Source organism: Macrobrachium nipponense, chromosome 24 (genome assembly GCF_015104395.2).
Source record: "Macrobrachium nipponense isolate FS-2020 chromosome 24, ASM1510439v2, whole genome shotgun sequence".
Lineage (NCBI taxonomy): Eukaryota > Metazoa > Arthropoda > Malacostraca > Decapoda > Palaemonidae > Macrobrachium > Macrobrachium nipponense.
In genome coordinates, this window is record NC_061091.1 from 32,438,808 (window position 1) to 32,456,235 (window position 17,428).

General features: G+C 37.9%; 1 protein-coding gene across 2 annotated transcripts in view; it reads right to left on the reverse strand.

The window, feature by feature from the left end:
• Positions 1-1,003: 1,003 nt before the first annotated feature.
• Positions 1,004-17,428, reverse strand: part of LOC135205559 (uncharacterized) — a 55,676-nt gene continuing 39,251 nt past the window's right edge. For both annotated transcript variants that reach the window (XM_064236325.1, XM_064236324.1), the window contains exons 3-15: positions 13,997-14,139; positions 11,816-11,985; positions 10,777-10,882; positions 7,892-7,992; positions 6,448-6,609; positions 6,148-6,241; positions 5,763-5,933; positions 5,411-5,551; positions 5,070-5,200; positions 4,539-4,746; positions 4,178-4,392; positions 3,379-3,587; positions 1,004-3,059 (exon numbers count right to left, since the gene is read on the reverse strand). In XM_064236325.1, the coding sequence (XP_064092395.1) occupies positions 2,843-3,059; positions 3,379-3,587; positions 4,178-4,392; positions 4,539-4,746; positions 5,070-5,200; positions 5,411-5,551; positions 5,763-5,933; positions 6,148-6,241; positions 6,448-6,609; positions 7,892-7,992; positions 10,777-10,882; positions 11,816-11,985; positions 13,997-14,139 (2,068 nt within the window). In that variant the 3' untranslated portion in view covers positions 1,004-2,842. The remainder of the gene's footprint in view (positions 3,060-3,378; positions 3,588-4,177; positions 4,393-4,538; positions 4,747-5,069; positions 5,201-5,410; positions 5,552-5,762; positions 5,934-6,147; positions 6,242-6,447; positions 6,610-7,891; positions 7,993-10,776; positions 10,883-11,815; positions 11,986-13,996; positions 14,140-17,428) is intronic.

A 17,428-nucleotide genomic window follows, 5' to 3' on the forward strand; every position in this document is an offset into this window, starting at 1 on the left:
ACTAACACATTATGTAGACCACTGTATATTAAACATATATATACATTATATACATTTATAAATATAGACACACAAATATACTATATATGTATTTTATGTACATACACGTACATGTAATTACGTATTTGTGTGCACACATGACAGAGTATCCTTTATGCTTAAAACCATCAGTTTTCCATGTCAATGCATTTAAATTTAGATTGGTTCATATTTCTTGCAAATTAAGCACAAGTTTTGAAACATATTCAAAGTAAGGCAGCATTTGTTCTAAGCCCTCATGTTATGGTAACATGAATCATTTTATGCACTGGCCTCATGTTGTCTTTATTTTGGTCACCATCGCGTCAGTCAATATGTATCTCATACACTAACGCAACAAAAGAGAACTTCACACGTTTACCTCATGAAAACCCCATTAACACTTGATAACATCCTTCACGTTTGTATAAAAATGACTTCATTGTATATTACCCATATTTTAAGATTAGTTTCCCAAGTGTATCTTGTGAGCAGTTTTTAAGCAAATGCCTGTACCAATTCACCTTTTCTTTGCTGGCATTCCTCCATTTCAGTGGAAGAAATTTATAAGATGCTCTGCACCATCCCTCTTCATGTTTCAACAAATCTACATATCGTAGCCTTACTAAGTGGAAGCATTACGAACACTGGCTTGGGATGGGCACTCCTTATTTACTACAGACATCCTGACAATGACTATTGGATCTACCTGTTTAACTGGGTCAGTTGTTGGCTAACTGCAAAAGACTCGGCAGAGATTATGACATCCAAGAAGTATAGTAACTGAAAAAGGAAAACAGCCAAATCTGCTAAATCTATTTGCTAAGGACAGCGGAGACTATGAAATTAGTTTCTGAATACTAATGATGTGAAAAATAAATATTTGGCTGCCAAAGACAAAACTCATGAAAGGACATCATTTGGAACTAAGTATGCATTAACACACAGGTACTGAATTCCCCCCCCCCCCCCAAAACCCGCCCCACTCCTTCCCCAAAATGGCACAACATGTTTTGATAAGAGACAATTGCATGATACAGTTTGGCAGGGCATAAAGAGGATATGGAATACTACTAACTGCTTAAATAATACATTAGGACCCGTTTGCATGTCCGTTTATGCAAGAGCCAAGTCGGAGACTAATTTCAAGTTGTGACTTTATCATAGCTTTCTGAGACAGGAGTTACAAGAACAATGAACTAACATGGCTATCATCAAATTCTCAAGGAAGCACAAAAAATGAACACTCATACTTTCCATAACACACAAAATGTATCATAAAGTACTTTACAGAAATGAACTTCCGTCCATCCCATCAGAATAACCAAAAACCTACAAATACTTCTTGCGTCTCTTCCCCACCAGATTAATCTACAACCAATCAGACTGTTTATGAAAAGGGCATCAATTTAGTATCTGTAGAAGCCATTGTTATGTTACAGTACCAACCATTCTATATAAAAACATTCAGGCTAAAACTGTACAGTAGAACCTACTAAAGCTAAGATCAACCTGAAGATGTCTTCAACATGTCACAAATATTGGCACAACCACAGCCTTGGCTGGAGAATGTTCTTCATGCTGCCTGTGTGAAGGAACTTGCTTTCCTGCTTTCGACAGTTCTTGGCTGTTGCAGGCTCCATGAATTCCTCTTACACTTGTGTCTAGTCAGTTCAGGGTCAATTTACTGCGAATGTATCACTCATGTTTCACTGGTTAAATACTGCGTTTACAACAGTGCTCTTTCTCTCTGTACAGTGTTTCAATTGAACATATATTACAACAGTACCTTACCATTCCTCCTCTATTTACATTATCACAGAATAAGAGTATGTAAATCTTACGGCTAAAAAATTTGTGAGTTTCCATCTGTCAAATATAATAGGTGTCTTCTCAATTATCATCCTATGTTCCTGAGACCAAGCAGAACCGTACAATGCAAAACATTTGCCAACTCCCTAATTGCTGCTCATTTTTGCAAACACCTTAGCCTTTGACAACATACTTTGTTCGCTAAAAACGGAATTTCATGAAGGTCCAAGTCAAAATGCATTTCATTTCCCAAAAGAGTAGAGCTAGGGGCAAGTGGTACGCTCAGTGTCGCTATGGGTCATCTGTAGTACTACTGCATTTGCCATCACTTGACTCTCTATCGCTCAATTCTACACGTGGCTGTCTGTCAGTCAAGTTCGCAATCATCAACTTCAGTGTTCCAATACAGTGTAAGATGGACAAAACATTATTTCTTAAAATAATGAGCTCTTTACAAAGAATAAACACCATTTAGTCGTTATGACAATAACTCTTTACCTTCTTAAAAACGTACAAATATATATAACAATATTCATCACATTTAGAATAGACAGACATGCATGGGTTTCCGGGAGATTATAAATAAGTTAATACAGAGATCTTAAAGTAATAACACTATCTGATCCACTCCAGTATGTCTAAGAATCTCACGCACCTAGCAGTGACCCACTTGGAACTCATACCGTGAGCTGCAGATCGCTTCAGCAAACCACTTGTTAGTAGTAGTAACTGCTTAAGTCAAACACACCCAGCTGCACAGGATCTCAATTAAATCGAAATTTGTTACTCTTTTTCCATCCACATAGTTTTGGAAGCAATCAAATTCATCACAGCCGAAAATGCTAAAGCTTCTCACACTTGTATCTTTCTCTTATTTCAAACACAAGGGAAATTCTGCTATTGCTTCGCATTAATGCTGTGCTTGAAAATAGAAGGAAAATCTGAGCAATACGTAGAAGCCCTCTCGGGAGCGATACTAACTTCACTTTCGAAAGTCTAGCGACGGTTAAAGCTATTTTGGCCTATGTAAATATCTGAGCACAAGGTAAGTTAGAAACCTCGTGACTATCATGTACCCGAGTAGGATAGCAGTGTTGCCCCAAAGGGGAAGCGTCTGTCCTCTCGCTTTCAGGATTTCCTCTACGTCTATAAAGTTCCCGGTGTCACTTTCTACTACACTGCTGCTGTTCGCTCTACAAGAGCTGAAACTGGAGATCCCCTTCGCACACCTGCAATGGGGAAACGCTGATGGTTAACAGTGCTCAGCTAAAGATAAATGAAATGATCTTAAACCTTATTCAAATGCTTAAAACAGCACAATTATACTATGCATGATCAGGAGAACACTCACTTCAGAGTATACAAATGGCAGGCAGATTTGCATTACACAAGAATATCTCAAGAAGAGAGAGTTCCCTCAATTTAATTTTTTGCTTAAAGCATATACTAGTAGTACTAAAAATAACGTTAATTTGTAAATATAAGATTTTCAAAACGCAATTCATGTAAAAAATTGAAAAATATCAGAATTTTTGTCAATATGCTTACCTCAGACCTTCACCACTTGAAAATTCGATGAAGTTCATATTTTGGAAAATGTAATGCACTATCGAGAGGTACCTGGCCCAATCCATCCATTCCGGAATGCGATTGTTCAGGTATCCTCCAAAGAGCTGCGTAAAAAACGTGAAGATAGCAGAGATAGTGATGCCTCTTGGTAAGTTTCCACAGATGGCTCCAATGAAAAAACCGTAGCTCTGCAAAAGGGCAAATCATCCAGTTGTAGTTTGTTAGAAATTTATGAGATACAGTTATCTTTCATTCTACAGATTTTCTTGGTGGTAGTTATATACTGTAATAAAGTACGTATATGGTAGCAAAAGCATGTTACGAAATATATAAAATAATCAATGAATTACACAAAACGATAATGATCTCAAAAGACCTCAAGTAATAAAATGCTAATTTACTGCTAAGAAATGACCTATGAAAAAAAAATACCAGTTCATTATATAAATGATGGTCAATGAATCACAAATGCTAATAAAGAAGAGACTTGTGTTTTCTTCTTATTTTGCTTCCTACAATTTCTCCTTTTGTGTTTTCTTCTCGTTTTGACGTCTTACATTTCTTCATTACAAAACCTATGAACTTTATTTTTCCTAAGGAGAGGAAATATCTATGTGACACTTTCTCAGCCCCCATCTACAGTTTGGTGATAAATAAACCGAGATATCTCGGGGAGGTGGCTTGGACCACGGCCTAGGGCTAGCAAAGACTGTATGAAATTCAAAGCAAACCTATAAGTCTGCCCTTACAGTATAATTCAAATGAATATGTTTCTTACCTGTCCAACCAAGGTGCCCAGAAGGAGCATCAGTAGTAACTGGAGGGCAGTCATGAAGCTGTGGAACCCCATCATGGGATACGAGATAAGAAAGTAAAATGTTGGGAGAATCACAGTGAGTGGAAGCTCGCCTACCATCTTTGCCAGGTAGTAAGCACTCACCCTGTAGGAACCACTGGCACGTTCTTTGGTGATCACTTCCTTCTCAGTTGGGACTAGAAAATAAAAGAAAGATTCCTTTTATCCACAAAGAAGGTCATGCGTCATACGTAGTTAGGTAACTTGGGTACTGCATTTAATATGTACTAAAAAATTCAAACCCATTGAATATCCGTCATTAAGTTTGCCCAGGTTTACTTACATGACTGAAGGGCTGTGAAAAGGAAGAACATAGTCCAGTAACTTGAAGAGAAGAACATCCATCCCTGGATATCTTGAAGATTTTCTTCCTCCCTGGGTACCTGGTACCATAGAAGGCCAGCTAGCAAACCCAAAGCTAACGTCTGGATCCAGTTTAGCCTCGACAAAAGGAGTGGCTTAGCTACACAGAAGTTTCTCTGTGTTAACACCTGTAAATATATGATTTTGTAACTTGGGCTTTCCAAACATTTGGGTGTTTTGCATTTCTGTTTAATATGAAAATCAAAATATATTTTCGTAAACAAATCACCTTCCTGTGAAAACTCATTCAAAGCTCTGAAACGTGAAATAAAAATCTTGTCCTGTCTATTTATTTCTCGTAGGTAAAATCTTTTGCTAAAACTTACTGAAAGAAATATACAAATCTTGGAATGAATCTTTACTGCAACTTTTGAAAGAAAAAGAATACTAACATCTGCTTCACAATTCCTTGGGGAAAAGCTTTCTTGATGAGAGATGAAGTAACACTCACCTTGAACTGGGTGAAGAAAGAGGTCGGCCACTGAGGATCATTGAATGATTCATAACTCGAACTTGAAGCTGACGTTTCACTTTCAGTTTCCTCTGACCAAGATGACCTTCCACTGTCCTCTTCTTCACCAACTAAGAGAAGAAAGGAAGGAGTAGGGTAAATACTATGACCAAAGCATTATGCGATGAGCAGTGCACACATATTATATGAGACATTTATTACAGTATTACATCAAACACCGTTATGTAGAGTCTTAAGCAATAAACTTATGATTAATTTCCAACGTCAGTAAAACAATGAAAAGAGTAGTTTCCCAACAAGACACGGGGAATTCGTTATACCTATTTTATTGTAAGCAGGAGATTCTTTTTTGCTGACATTTATTGTAACAGAAATGTCGGTGGGACAATTGGGGTGGTAACATGTGTATTCCTTGAAGTTTGTGCAGTCGCCATCCCATAGATTGTCATTGGTTTCTACATCTGGAAAGAATGGAAAGAAAGCAATACATAAAAAACAATGATCACTGAAAAATAACTATCTTCACTGCCTCTTCTGTGCAATTGGCTGGGTATTAATATCACACTCGACTGACTGAATCACTGTACAAAACATGACTATTTTGAAGAAATGGTTAGTCTGATGGAGATGAACACAGGTAGGCAGGAGTGCCACAGCACCTTGTTTGCTTACCTGAGGACACAGGAACACTTGGCAAGGTAAGGTACTTGGAGTAAAACGAATGTATGGAAGGAGACGTTGGGAGGGTCACCGTCTGCTGGAGATTGAAGGACATCTGAACTCCTTCCTTGGCACTCTGGATTAGTTTCTCTTGTACCTCTTTGGGCCCTTTCACTTGTTCCACTGTTCGAAAGTATTCAATCATTTATTAGATAGCAGGAAGAGGCAACAGGCTTATGACCAACTCTCCACTATAAAAATACATAAGACAATTTAGTCAACAATGCCTTAACATGACCATCATTACAACTTCGTAACGCACACATATCTGGAACGAAATATCTCGTTTTTATGAGATCAGATCATATAAAAGATAACCTTTCTCGTTCATACTCACATATGAAATCCGCTGGGTTATAATGGGGAGCAATAGGCAGTCCAATGCTGGCAAAATGCTCAACCACTTTTTTTGTATTTCCAAAATAGGCATTCTGTTGAAGAAAGGAATATGCAAAAGCCCGTTTAATACCGATATAAAGCTGTTCCCTAGGTGCGAAATATTGCTTCAGTGTTTCATCGCTTAGTCATATAAATAGATTCATCTCATGCAGTGACTTTTGTGCATCGAATTTGGGTCGTGATGCCGACAGTGCGTTTATTGTTCTTGACAACAAAGTGTTTGATGCAAAAGACCCACCTGTCCATTGCATAGCAATAATAATCGATCGACCATATAGAAGATCTGCGAGGATGGCTGGTGAAGTGTTACAATGACCGTTTTGTTCTCCTTTTCAGCAAACCGCTTCAGAGTGGTCATAATACTGTGTGCTGTGCTGGAATCAAGACCTGAGGTAGGTTCCTAATGGGGAAAAAAGAGGAATAAACTGTTATGCAATTGGTAAGGTAGGTCCCTCAATTGGAAGTGCATAATAAATTGTTATATAACGAAGACCAGATGACTTCTCTTAACAGGAAGGGAGAACATTTACATTATCAATGAGGAAATAGTAGTGTTAGGTTAAGCCAGCTTTGTACTGGCACGGGCTCTTGCTTTCCAACAGCCCGTAAAAATCAACGATAAAGAAAATTTGATTGAATAACTGAAGTAGGTTCCTACATGGGAGGAAAGTGGAAAAAACTAGAAGTTTTCTAAATCACTGAAGTAGGTTCCTAAATGGGACGAAAGAGGAAAAATGCCATTTAATCAATAAATTAGGATCTGAAATGGGATGAAAGTGCATCAAATTGTTATTTTTCTCTGAAGCAGTTCAAAAATGGGAAGAAAGTGAAAAACTTATTTACAATCTTAAACAACTTTCTAAACGGGAAGCAAGGGGGAAAATGTTTTAGAACGACTGAAATAGATTTCTGATGGGAGAAAAGTGGGAATACTGGTCATTGTTACAGAACGAATGTCATGGGTTTATAAATGGAAAGAGAGTGGCGAGATGATCGTATAATCACCGAGGTTGGTTCCTGAACGGGGAGGAAGAAGAATGAATTGTCATATAATCAAGACTTGAGGTAAGTTTTGAGAAGCTCAGCTATATAATCGCTGAAGTGAAACTGGGTAAGGCAAGCTTGTCGATAGAAGCGGAAGGGACCACAGTGTTATTCAATCATTAGCCAGGATACAGGAAAAAGAGGTTTTTTAATCTATTCATCGGTCAAAGCTGCTATAATAATAGGGCAGATGAAAGTAATTGCTTAGAAAGGTGGACGAAATGAAATCTACTTATTTCTAAATTTAAGTTTATTAAGACGCATGTATTGCTACAGTATTGCTAAGAATATCCAGTGAGTATTCACATCATGAATCATATATATATATATATATATACATATATATATTATATATATACACATATATATATATATATACTATATATATATATATATATCTATATATATATATATATATATATATAATATTATATATATATATAAATATTGTTCTTGTTACAATTTAGAATCTTTATTTGTATTTGAATTAAGATTCTAAAATTCTAACAAGAACGAAAAATAAATTAACAGATAAACTCCACTAAATCTCCTTTGTCAAGAGCTAATACCATTTTATGTACGAGTTCTTGAGCTAACTGGAGATTTTAAAAATAAATTTTTGGTGTTGCAGGACTTACATCCAAAAGCATAATGGAAGGATTGGTGAGAAGTTCACAGGCAATGCTGGTTCTCTTCTTTTCTCCTCCGGACAGACCTCTGTCCATTATGCTTCCAATATCTGCAAAGAAGGAGTGAATTATGGTCTGGTACTTTCAGTTTGATATTAGATGACGCCTAATACCTGAACGGAATGATAATTGCATTCAAAATATACACAACTCTTTATCGAGACGATGATTCCAATGGATTATCGCGAGAGGATGCAGCTCAATGCCTCTAAACCAAAATTACAGAAAATAAACGCCTCTATCTATCTCAGGAGCAAATGAAGCAAGATGAAAACATTGGAAAAGGAACATAGTAAGGGAAAACAGAAGCTGACTGACTTGACAGGATACTAAGCTCATGACTTTGTAGACGAAAGCCAAACAAAATTGAATAAAAGGCAATATTAGAAGTTTTTTTTTTCTTAAAATATTATGTAGCACAAAAAAGCAACCAAAATACTCAAGACATGTAATATAATTGTCTATGTTTTGCTTATCCTGTGGCGTTTAAAAGTATGCATACTGGATTCACTTATTGGGACCCATGAGCAGGACACCTGACAAGCTGGCAGTCGTTGGGAAAGGGTGTGAGAAAGACCCACTGCTGTTTTCTGCACACGCACTGAAGGGACAATGGAAGAATGTTGAAAGAGGGCTTTTACAGGTGGTGTCCGCGGGAGAGAGAATCTCTGGTGCTGAGGCTACGACAAAAAAAGTTCAAGAGTTCAGTTTTGAGAGAGAGAGAGAGAGAGAGAGAGAGAGAGAGAGAGAGAGAGAGAGAGAGAGAGAGAGAGCAATAAAATGTGGAAGAATACGATATAAAGAATACAAAGGGATGAGGTTCCAAGGAAGCAGAAAGAGGAGGACTTGAGGCAGCAGAATGAAAACATGAATACAAACGTGAGCAAGTGCGTCAGAGGAAAGCGCTTGAACGCTAATAACAGCGGGCGTTTCTTAAAGCGTCCCGTAAAGGTTTCCAGAGAGGGAAGGTCGAAACTGGTTTGGCGAGTTGCCGTATATCGGTCAGAATCTCAGACATTTTAAAAAAGGAGGACACTGAGACACAAGAAGCTCCGGACAGAACGGAGAAACTGAAATGGGCGGATCGAATTCCACAGAAGCCTTCATTTATTAGAGGAGAAGGGGAGTTTGGTGCAAATGACTGGACGAAGAGGCAAAAGCAGAGAGGGTAAGACTCATTTACATGAGGGAAAGGCAGCAATAAAAGTGACTGAAGGAAGAATGCAAGAAGGTAACACACAAAGACAAAGAAGATAAGTGTTCAGAGAACACTCAGTGCAGAGAACAGTCAGTGGAAACAAAGGGCATGGCGCGCCCGCGGGGAAAGCTCTGAAGATGATGCTCATTTCATTTGATTCCTCACTAATTATGTTGGTGTTGTTGCAAAATATGACTATATAAAAGGCACTTCAGTACTGTATGTTTAACTTTCATCGAAAATCCCGTTGAAATTCCTTATACCGTGATTTCATTTTCAGCAGGTGCTAAATTCATGCTTGGTTTACATTGTATGCTCGCTTGGTCGATTTGTAAATGATGGGTTACAATGGCTGTGCCAGATACTTCACCTTCTTCAAAATATATTACAAAATTGTGATACATTAAAAAAAAAACTTCCTTTGAAATACAGACATCTTGAAAACAATGAAATGTAAGACACTTTATTGCTTGAGCTTCTTTAAAACAAACAAGTATCAAAGAAAAGGGCAGTAATAGCACAACAACAATCTGCAGCATAGTTCTGAATCTATGAGCGACTCATTCACGGGGGAGCTCTGAAGTCCCTTACCTGACTTAAGATTCCTTGCAAAGGCTCTGGTTTTCTAAAGTATACAGTAGTACCTTAAAGGACACTGCTAATATCAATTTATTTAGGATCCTTACACAGATACTGCAGTCCTAAGGCCATGAAGAAGTCCTTAAACAGAATCTCTAGGTCCTAAACCTAAACAGAAGAGGCTCTGCAGTCCTAAAGCTATACAGGATCCTTAATGAAAGGCTCTGCAGTTATAAATATAAACATAATTCCTTACAGATGTTCTGCTGTTCTTAGAGCTGGGTGACTGAATTGATTTTAGTCTTTAAACAGAGGCTCTGAAGTTCTGAATCTATACAGGATCCTTTAAAAGAGCTTCTGTGGTCCTAAGCTTATACAGAAGTATTTCCATTTTGAAGAGAGACTTTTCATTCCTTAATCTATTCTTTAAAAAGATGCGTTGCAATTCTACTTCTAAACAGATCTTTATCTACGCAAAGCCTTTGAAAGGAGTCTCTACATTATCCTTCTACAAAGGGGCAAACAAGGCCATACTGTTCTGACTTAAAACACGTAGCCTTAAAGAAGGGTTCAGTTGATCTGCACCTTAACAAGAATCATTCAAGAAGCTCGAAAGTTCTAAACCTAAACCATTCATGACAAAGAGACTTTGCAGGCGTTGGTCTAAACGGTAGTCCTGACAGAGCGACTCTACAGTCATTAGTGTATAAAGTCCTTAAATGAAGGTTCTGCAGTTCTAAATCTAAACAAGAATCTTCAAAGACTTGATGTTCTAACGACCTTAACCCACACAAAGTCCGTAAAGAGAGGCTCTACAATCGTTAATTTACCCAAAGTCCTTGAAGAGAGGCCTACCACTTCTACACATACACAGTCCAAAACGCAAATCAGATCCTTAAAAGAGGCCCTACAGTCTTTAGAGAGGCTGTTGTGTTCTAAACTAAAACTTGAGCCCTTGGAGGGAAACTCTGCAGCTTAAATGAAAACACGAATTCTGAAAGAGAGATTTTCAAGTCCTAAATCTAAACAGGATTCATAAAAGAGGCACCAGACTTACTAGTATCTTGGCATCGCTTTAGATCAAGGATCTCTATGATATTGTCGACGTGATTCATCTTCTCCTGGTAAGTCATGCTGTCTGGCAGGCGGAGGAGAGCGGTATACTGTGGATGGTGAGAGGAAAAATCAAACTTCACCCTCACGTTATGAAGGCTGCATTGCATGCAACATGCTCATATTTCATACAGTCACTATTAGCGCTTAACTTCAAAGATTGCGGGAATATTTTAAGGCTGCATTTCTACTACTGTTTTGGGGCTCAATCTGGTTAAATTCATGGTAATTACTAAAAATATATAATAATATATATATATAATATATATATATATATATATATATATAAATATATATATAATATAATTAACTTATCACATACACAATTGTCCTGTGGAATAGTACAATTACTAAAAGGACCTCATTCAAACTGGATGGTACCTAATGGAGTTATTTATTCACAAAAGTTACAATCTTTCAAGGACAACCAGTCTTCATTATTATCAAGTATCCACGATCGTTATCAAGTATCACGGGCACTTGATAACGAGGACTGGTGTCCTTAAAGCTTGTAACTTTTTTTTTTGAACAAACAACTCACTAGATTACCATCCAGTTTGAATGAGGTCCTTTTAGTATTTATATAATATATATATATATATATATATATATATATATATATATATATATATATATATATATATATATATATATATATGATTATAATCAATCTGACATGTGATCTATGTCTCTTAACCAGAGGGAAACGAAAAACTGGGTGTGAATCTGATCGGTTTCTGCTTGATTTCGATGACTTAAGAAATAAAGCCGAACCTGGTCAGGATTTCCACCCAAGTTTTCATTTCCCTTTGGTTAAAAATATAAACTGCAAGTATGATCTGGTACACTATAATATTGAATAATGAGTCTATTTTCTATATATTATATATATACGTATATATATAGATATATGTGGAAATTATTTTGACTTCAAAACAAGAACAACTGCAGTATGTCTATAGAACACAGGGGAGAGAACTCACGACAAGAGTCTGCCTTAGAGTGATGTCAGTGTAGAAGATGTCCTGCTGAAGGACGTAACAAATCTGTCTTTTGTGGCGTTTGCTCAAAGGGACGCCATTGACAGATATGCTGCCACTTGTAGGACGGAGGCGGCCGCTGATCACGTTGAGCAGCGACGTCTTTCCAGATCCTGGAAGATAGACAGGGGATGGAATCTACAGGTAAACCAGACACTGTTCGTTATTTCTATTACCATTATTATTTCTGAGAAAACATGCAGTCATGAGTCTTTATTTTTAACGTTCACCATAGCATAATTATACCGTAGAATGATAAGAGGAGACACACAACGAAAGATGTTATATGCAATAAGGTAAGTAACTTTAGCGATAAAGTATAATACACAATCAGCTAGCTAGCCGGTCCCAGCACTAAAACCTAATGTTGTGGGATACATCCGTAGACTTTGTGTCATTAGTGCACATGTACTTGACATTCAGCTCTCGTTGCTTCTATATATACATATATATATATATATATATATATATATATATATATATATACATACATACATATACATACATACATACATCATACATACTATATATATATATATATATATATATATATATATATATATATATAGGCCATTAGCTCTAGCAAGAGAATGTTCTTCATGTTATTAGCCATACTTTTCCTCAGGGGTTTCTGATTCAGTTAACGGGCGCAATCTAAATCTTGTCCTCCTTCCTCCTAACTACTGCTCATTATACCCACTCGTCACCAACCTAATATCCTTCATCCTTTCTATCGTGTCATCTACATCAAAATTTTTACCACTTTTACTTACCCAAAATTTCTCGCCCTTTCAATTCGTCTTACACCGCACACAATGATCAAACATTCTACTTCATCAACTGCAACCTTTTTCCTTTAATTAGCACACATCATCCACACTTCACTGCCCAAACAGAAATGTGGCTTAACAAGGCCTATATACAAGCCCTCCTTGGCTCCTTTACACTCAGTATCTGTCCCTACTGCTTTCCTTGTTTCACCTATCCTGTGACTCCCCTCTCCCCTGGTCCACGACATTTACTCCTATACTCTGTTTTGTTCCATCTGTCCATCCGCCTGTGGTGTTTGCGCATGGTAACACTGCGTCCCGGGCTTCGAATAGTTTCGCTATGTGGAAGTTTTAGGTAAATAAAAGGATATCTGGGAGTACATTTGCAACTGAAAAGTGTTTTAATAAATTACAGTATGCGAATTACACCGTTAATATTCGAAATAGGATATTATTATTATTGTTGAATGTAAGCAATGTAACTATCTAAAGCCCAGGACGCAGTGTTACCATACGCAAACACCACAGGCGAGTGGACAGATGGAAAAAAAACAGAGTATAGTTACCTACGTGAATCAACCTCTTCCATTCTGCCTTCATTCCCATTCACTCATCCATCTTCGCGGTTTCCACTGGCCCTCATAACCTTACTCTTCTCTTGACTCTTCCTTACTTTTTCCCTCAACTTTCTCTGTCCATAATCAGTACTGCATTATCTGCAAAAATCAACTGGTCGACACTTCATTTGCAAGTTGCAATTCATTGTTATTCCGCAGCTATGCACCATTATTAATTTATATTTCCTCGATTTCTCTCTCTAGTTACTCCACTGTTACGATATTAAAAATTCCATGAAGACATTATACGCCTTTGTCTCGGGCTAATTTTTGCATCTATCACAAAAACGTCTGTTACTAACTTTCTCTATGCCTCGCATCCTCAACAGTCCAAATCTGTCGTGAGCTTTTCCAAAGTGCTTGTGTGCCAATTACATAACTCCTTTTCTTTCACACTTCTCACATAATTGTTTTCTAAAAGAAATGATCGACACGAGAGCTCTCTCTCTCTCTCTCTCTCTCTCTCTCTCTCTCTCTTCTCTCTCTCTCTCTCTCTCTCTCCTTTGTCTCAACCATCATTGTTCTTCCCGTATCAATCATTCCGTCATCTGTCTGACTCTCGTAAAAGCAGACCCTACACTTCACTGGTAAACCAAGCAATGTTATGCACCTGTAATTTTTCAAATAGTCTCTATCACCTTTACAGTTATACAGTGACATAAATATTAATCTCACTCATTCCTCCTTATCCAGACATATCATACCAACCGTCGTCAGCCACTCCAAATGTCAATTACCTGAAGGTCCCATGACGGCTAAGACTTCTCCAGGTCTGCAGGCGCCAGAGATTCTCGAAAGTATGGTCTTCTTTCCGATGGTGAGGCAGACGTCGCTGAAGACGACGTCTAGCGGTTTCCGTCGTGGCCATCCAGTAGACACTCTGTAGAAGAACAACGATGTTGCAATTAGTCAAAATGCAACACAGGGAAATAAGTGTGACTGGCGTAGCGTTAAGGGGTTGGTGGTACTGACTGGCTACTGGTGAAAATTCTACGTATATGTTGTGGAAGGTGTCTGCACAAGAGGTTTATCCAAGCCTTGGCTTTTAAAAGAATTTTGCAGTGATCATTGACCTATTCTTGTTTTCTTTAAAGCTGCCGCTTCGATGTGACACGACTGGATGTAGAATGAATACATAATCTGAAGTTATTTGGCATCATAACTGAGGCATGATATTAAAAAAATGGGGAAGAACATAAAAGAAATGATAATTGCAATGGCCTCCATATTAGGGAATGCCGCGCTAGGAATTATTGATGTAGGTCCTAGAGAACGAGTATCATTACAATCAAATCTCCATAAAAGACTCGAAATATCAATTAAACGGAACAAAGGACATTGTTGAGGTCAATCAGTTCATATGATGAAAGAATAATGAGCTAAGGTGTCCCACAGAAAGAATGTGGTGAATACCAGAGAGAATGGAGGAGAAATTAAATTAACTATGACAAGACACTATGAATGCTGGAAAATTTATCTCTTCATCTAGAAACAAATAAAAGAAGTTGTAAAGCAAATCGTGACGATTTCACCAGAAGCTTATCTCTCTCTCTCTCTCTCTCTCTCTCTCTCTCTCTCTCTCTCTCTCTCTCTCTAAAACATACATACATACATACATACATACATACACGCACACACCAAATCAAAATGGGTATCATGTACCATTTCCCTTTTTGGATAGCTCTAATGACAGAGGCACCCTAAAGGGAGAGGGAGGAAGTGTGAGAAAAATGTCGCCATGTAGTGATGACCCCAGGAAACTGGCACAGGACAGACACTTGAGGCGAGACTTCATCGAGGGCCTATCACCCTCCCCCCCACCCCACCCCCCCCCCCACCCCCCGGCAGGAACTGATTAGCTGACTGAAAATAAGGCATTCAGTTGAGTCAATGACTCTAACGAAATGCAATGTTCTTCAGCATAAGCTTTTCGAATCAAAATTCGTCAGTCATTCAGACAAGCCTTGAATGTTGCAGATGGAGAGAAAAAAAAAAAGAGGAAAAAACTTGAAAGAACGAGAGAATTGAAAAGAGGCGCCAGACTAACAGAAAGAGTGACAGTCTTTTAAAGTTAAATTTAGCATCTCTTTGATCCAATCATCACTTCCTACGACTGATAACATCGTCTAGAGGAGAAAAATCATCGTCATGTTTTCAAGTATCGCGTAGGTCAATGGTCTGATAAGTAATCTCTTTTCGAATGAAATATTTGTTACACAAAAATGAATAATGTATTCAGAGATTCCCAGCTTACTTTTCGAAATTCATTTTTAAACGTCGTTTGTTTTGCGCCGTTTATCATCTGCTCAACCTCAGTTCAAAAAGCGTTTGATGTTCAAAAATTCGGATTTTAAAAAATCTTGTCATCGATACATCTGATAAATCGGAAAATTTTAAAAACCTGAATTTTCTATTGAAAAAAAAAAAAAAGATCGTTTGCGTCGAAAACTTTGATAAGAGATAATTGTGTATAACTGCCAGCTATTTTAAATTTCTATTCAGCTACAGTTGAGGAGTCATGACAGCGTCACTAAAATGTCTGAACTAAATAGATTACTATCCTTATATATAAGGGAGAAAGAAGATTGTTCATAGTCAGTAAATTAAGTACTGCTGAGGTTTTCGAGAACTAAATAATTTCTACTCCAACTAAATCATTACACCATCCTGAATACATCAGCTCATGTCGAACTGTGGATTTGGAAGTTCATACAGAAGGCGGTTGAAATCTAAGGAACTGTTCTAGATTTGGAAAGTACTATGTTTTCGTTTATATTCATAATGCACGAAGAACCTGTTCGTGTTACTCTTCAAATAACGACGAAAATACCGTTGACAATTTCAAAATGTAGCAGGGGAGATAAAAAGCAATCACAGAAGAGTTACGCGAGCACATTTCCTGGCATCTCTCAGTATTTTCCCCTACAACTTCGCGCGAAGTAGCCAAAAGAGAACTCGCACATGTTCGTACAAGTGCGATGTCGGCTTCGGAAGCGTGTACCACTTCATATGTGCCGCCAGTTTTGTTACTCGGAACAATTATGGAAATTTGCTCTCCAGGCTTAGTTAATGTTTGGTGTTGTTCCATAATATAATAATAATAATGCCTGCTTCAAGCAAATTTATTTTTTCCTTTATAGCTTTTTGTCTTGACAAACGGAACGAACATTTACACAAGTAATTTTCCCAATAAGATTATCCCCAGGCACTCGTTTTGGCTAATAAGAAGAAAAAAATGGTTAAACATAATGCGTCTCTCACCTTGAAAAAAAGAAAGAAAAAAAAACCGGCTAGATTGTGATTTTCTTTAATGCTGCATCAGTAATTCAGAACACGCTTATCTGGCTGTTATTGTAGCGCAATAAACTCTAACCACTGTCTTGGCACAAAAGATAGTTTCGGTTAATTTCGAGAGACTGGCGCGCTCTAAAGGTAACTCAACATGAGATTCTGGGTCTTTACATCCAGCAACCAATCTTCGTATCCAAGCATCCGCAATACAGCCAGCTTTTCTTTTTTCGTTTCATCCCAGCCTAATTGCGCTGCCCTTGACTGAATTCGTGATCGTCCATGAAACCTCATCTGTATTGTGGCCTGTGTTATTACAATAACCGTACACGACCTGCGCACAATCTTTTCTGTTAGTTCAAATAAAATTCGAAAGATGTGTTAAATATTTTAGTCATATTTTCCTACTGACGTAAGTTGCACAGAACCTTTGTAGAAGGTTAGTGTGAATTTTTGAATTCAAATGGTTGCGGAAGGGGACTGGGACGGGGAAGGGGTGGGGGGGGGGGTGGGGGGGGGGAGGTGGCTGGGGGAAGAGGTAATCACTGTTTTTAAGTCACCTCCATTCACCTGTGGTCCGGACGATGTGAGTGACAAACGAATCTGTACATGGAGTGTAATACTTGATGCTCTTGGTTAGTAGGAAAATTGGTCGCCTCCGCAAGACGGAATAATTAATGGTACGTGTCCCTCATCCAACCAGCGACCATTGTAATGGAGACTGGTAGTTGCCATGGATTATCCACCCTCCATTACGTGGATCCATTAAAAAAAATTGTTTAACCGGAATGTATTGTTACAAAAAGGGTAATATTCGCTTCTGTGATTTTGCTTGGACTATCCCAACCCAAAACCGAAGAACACAGAATTAAACATTTCCT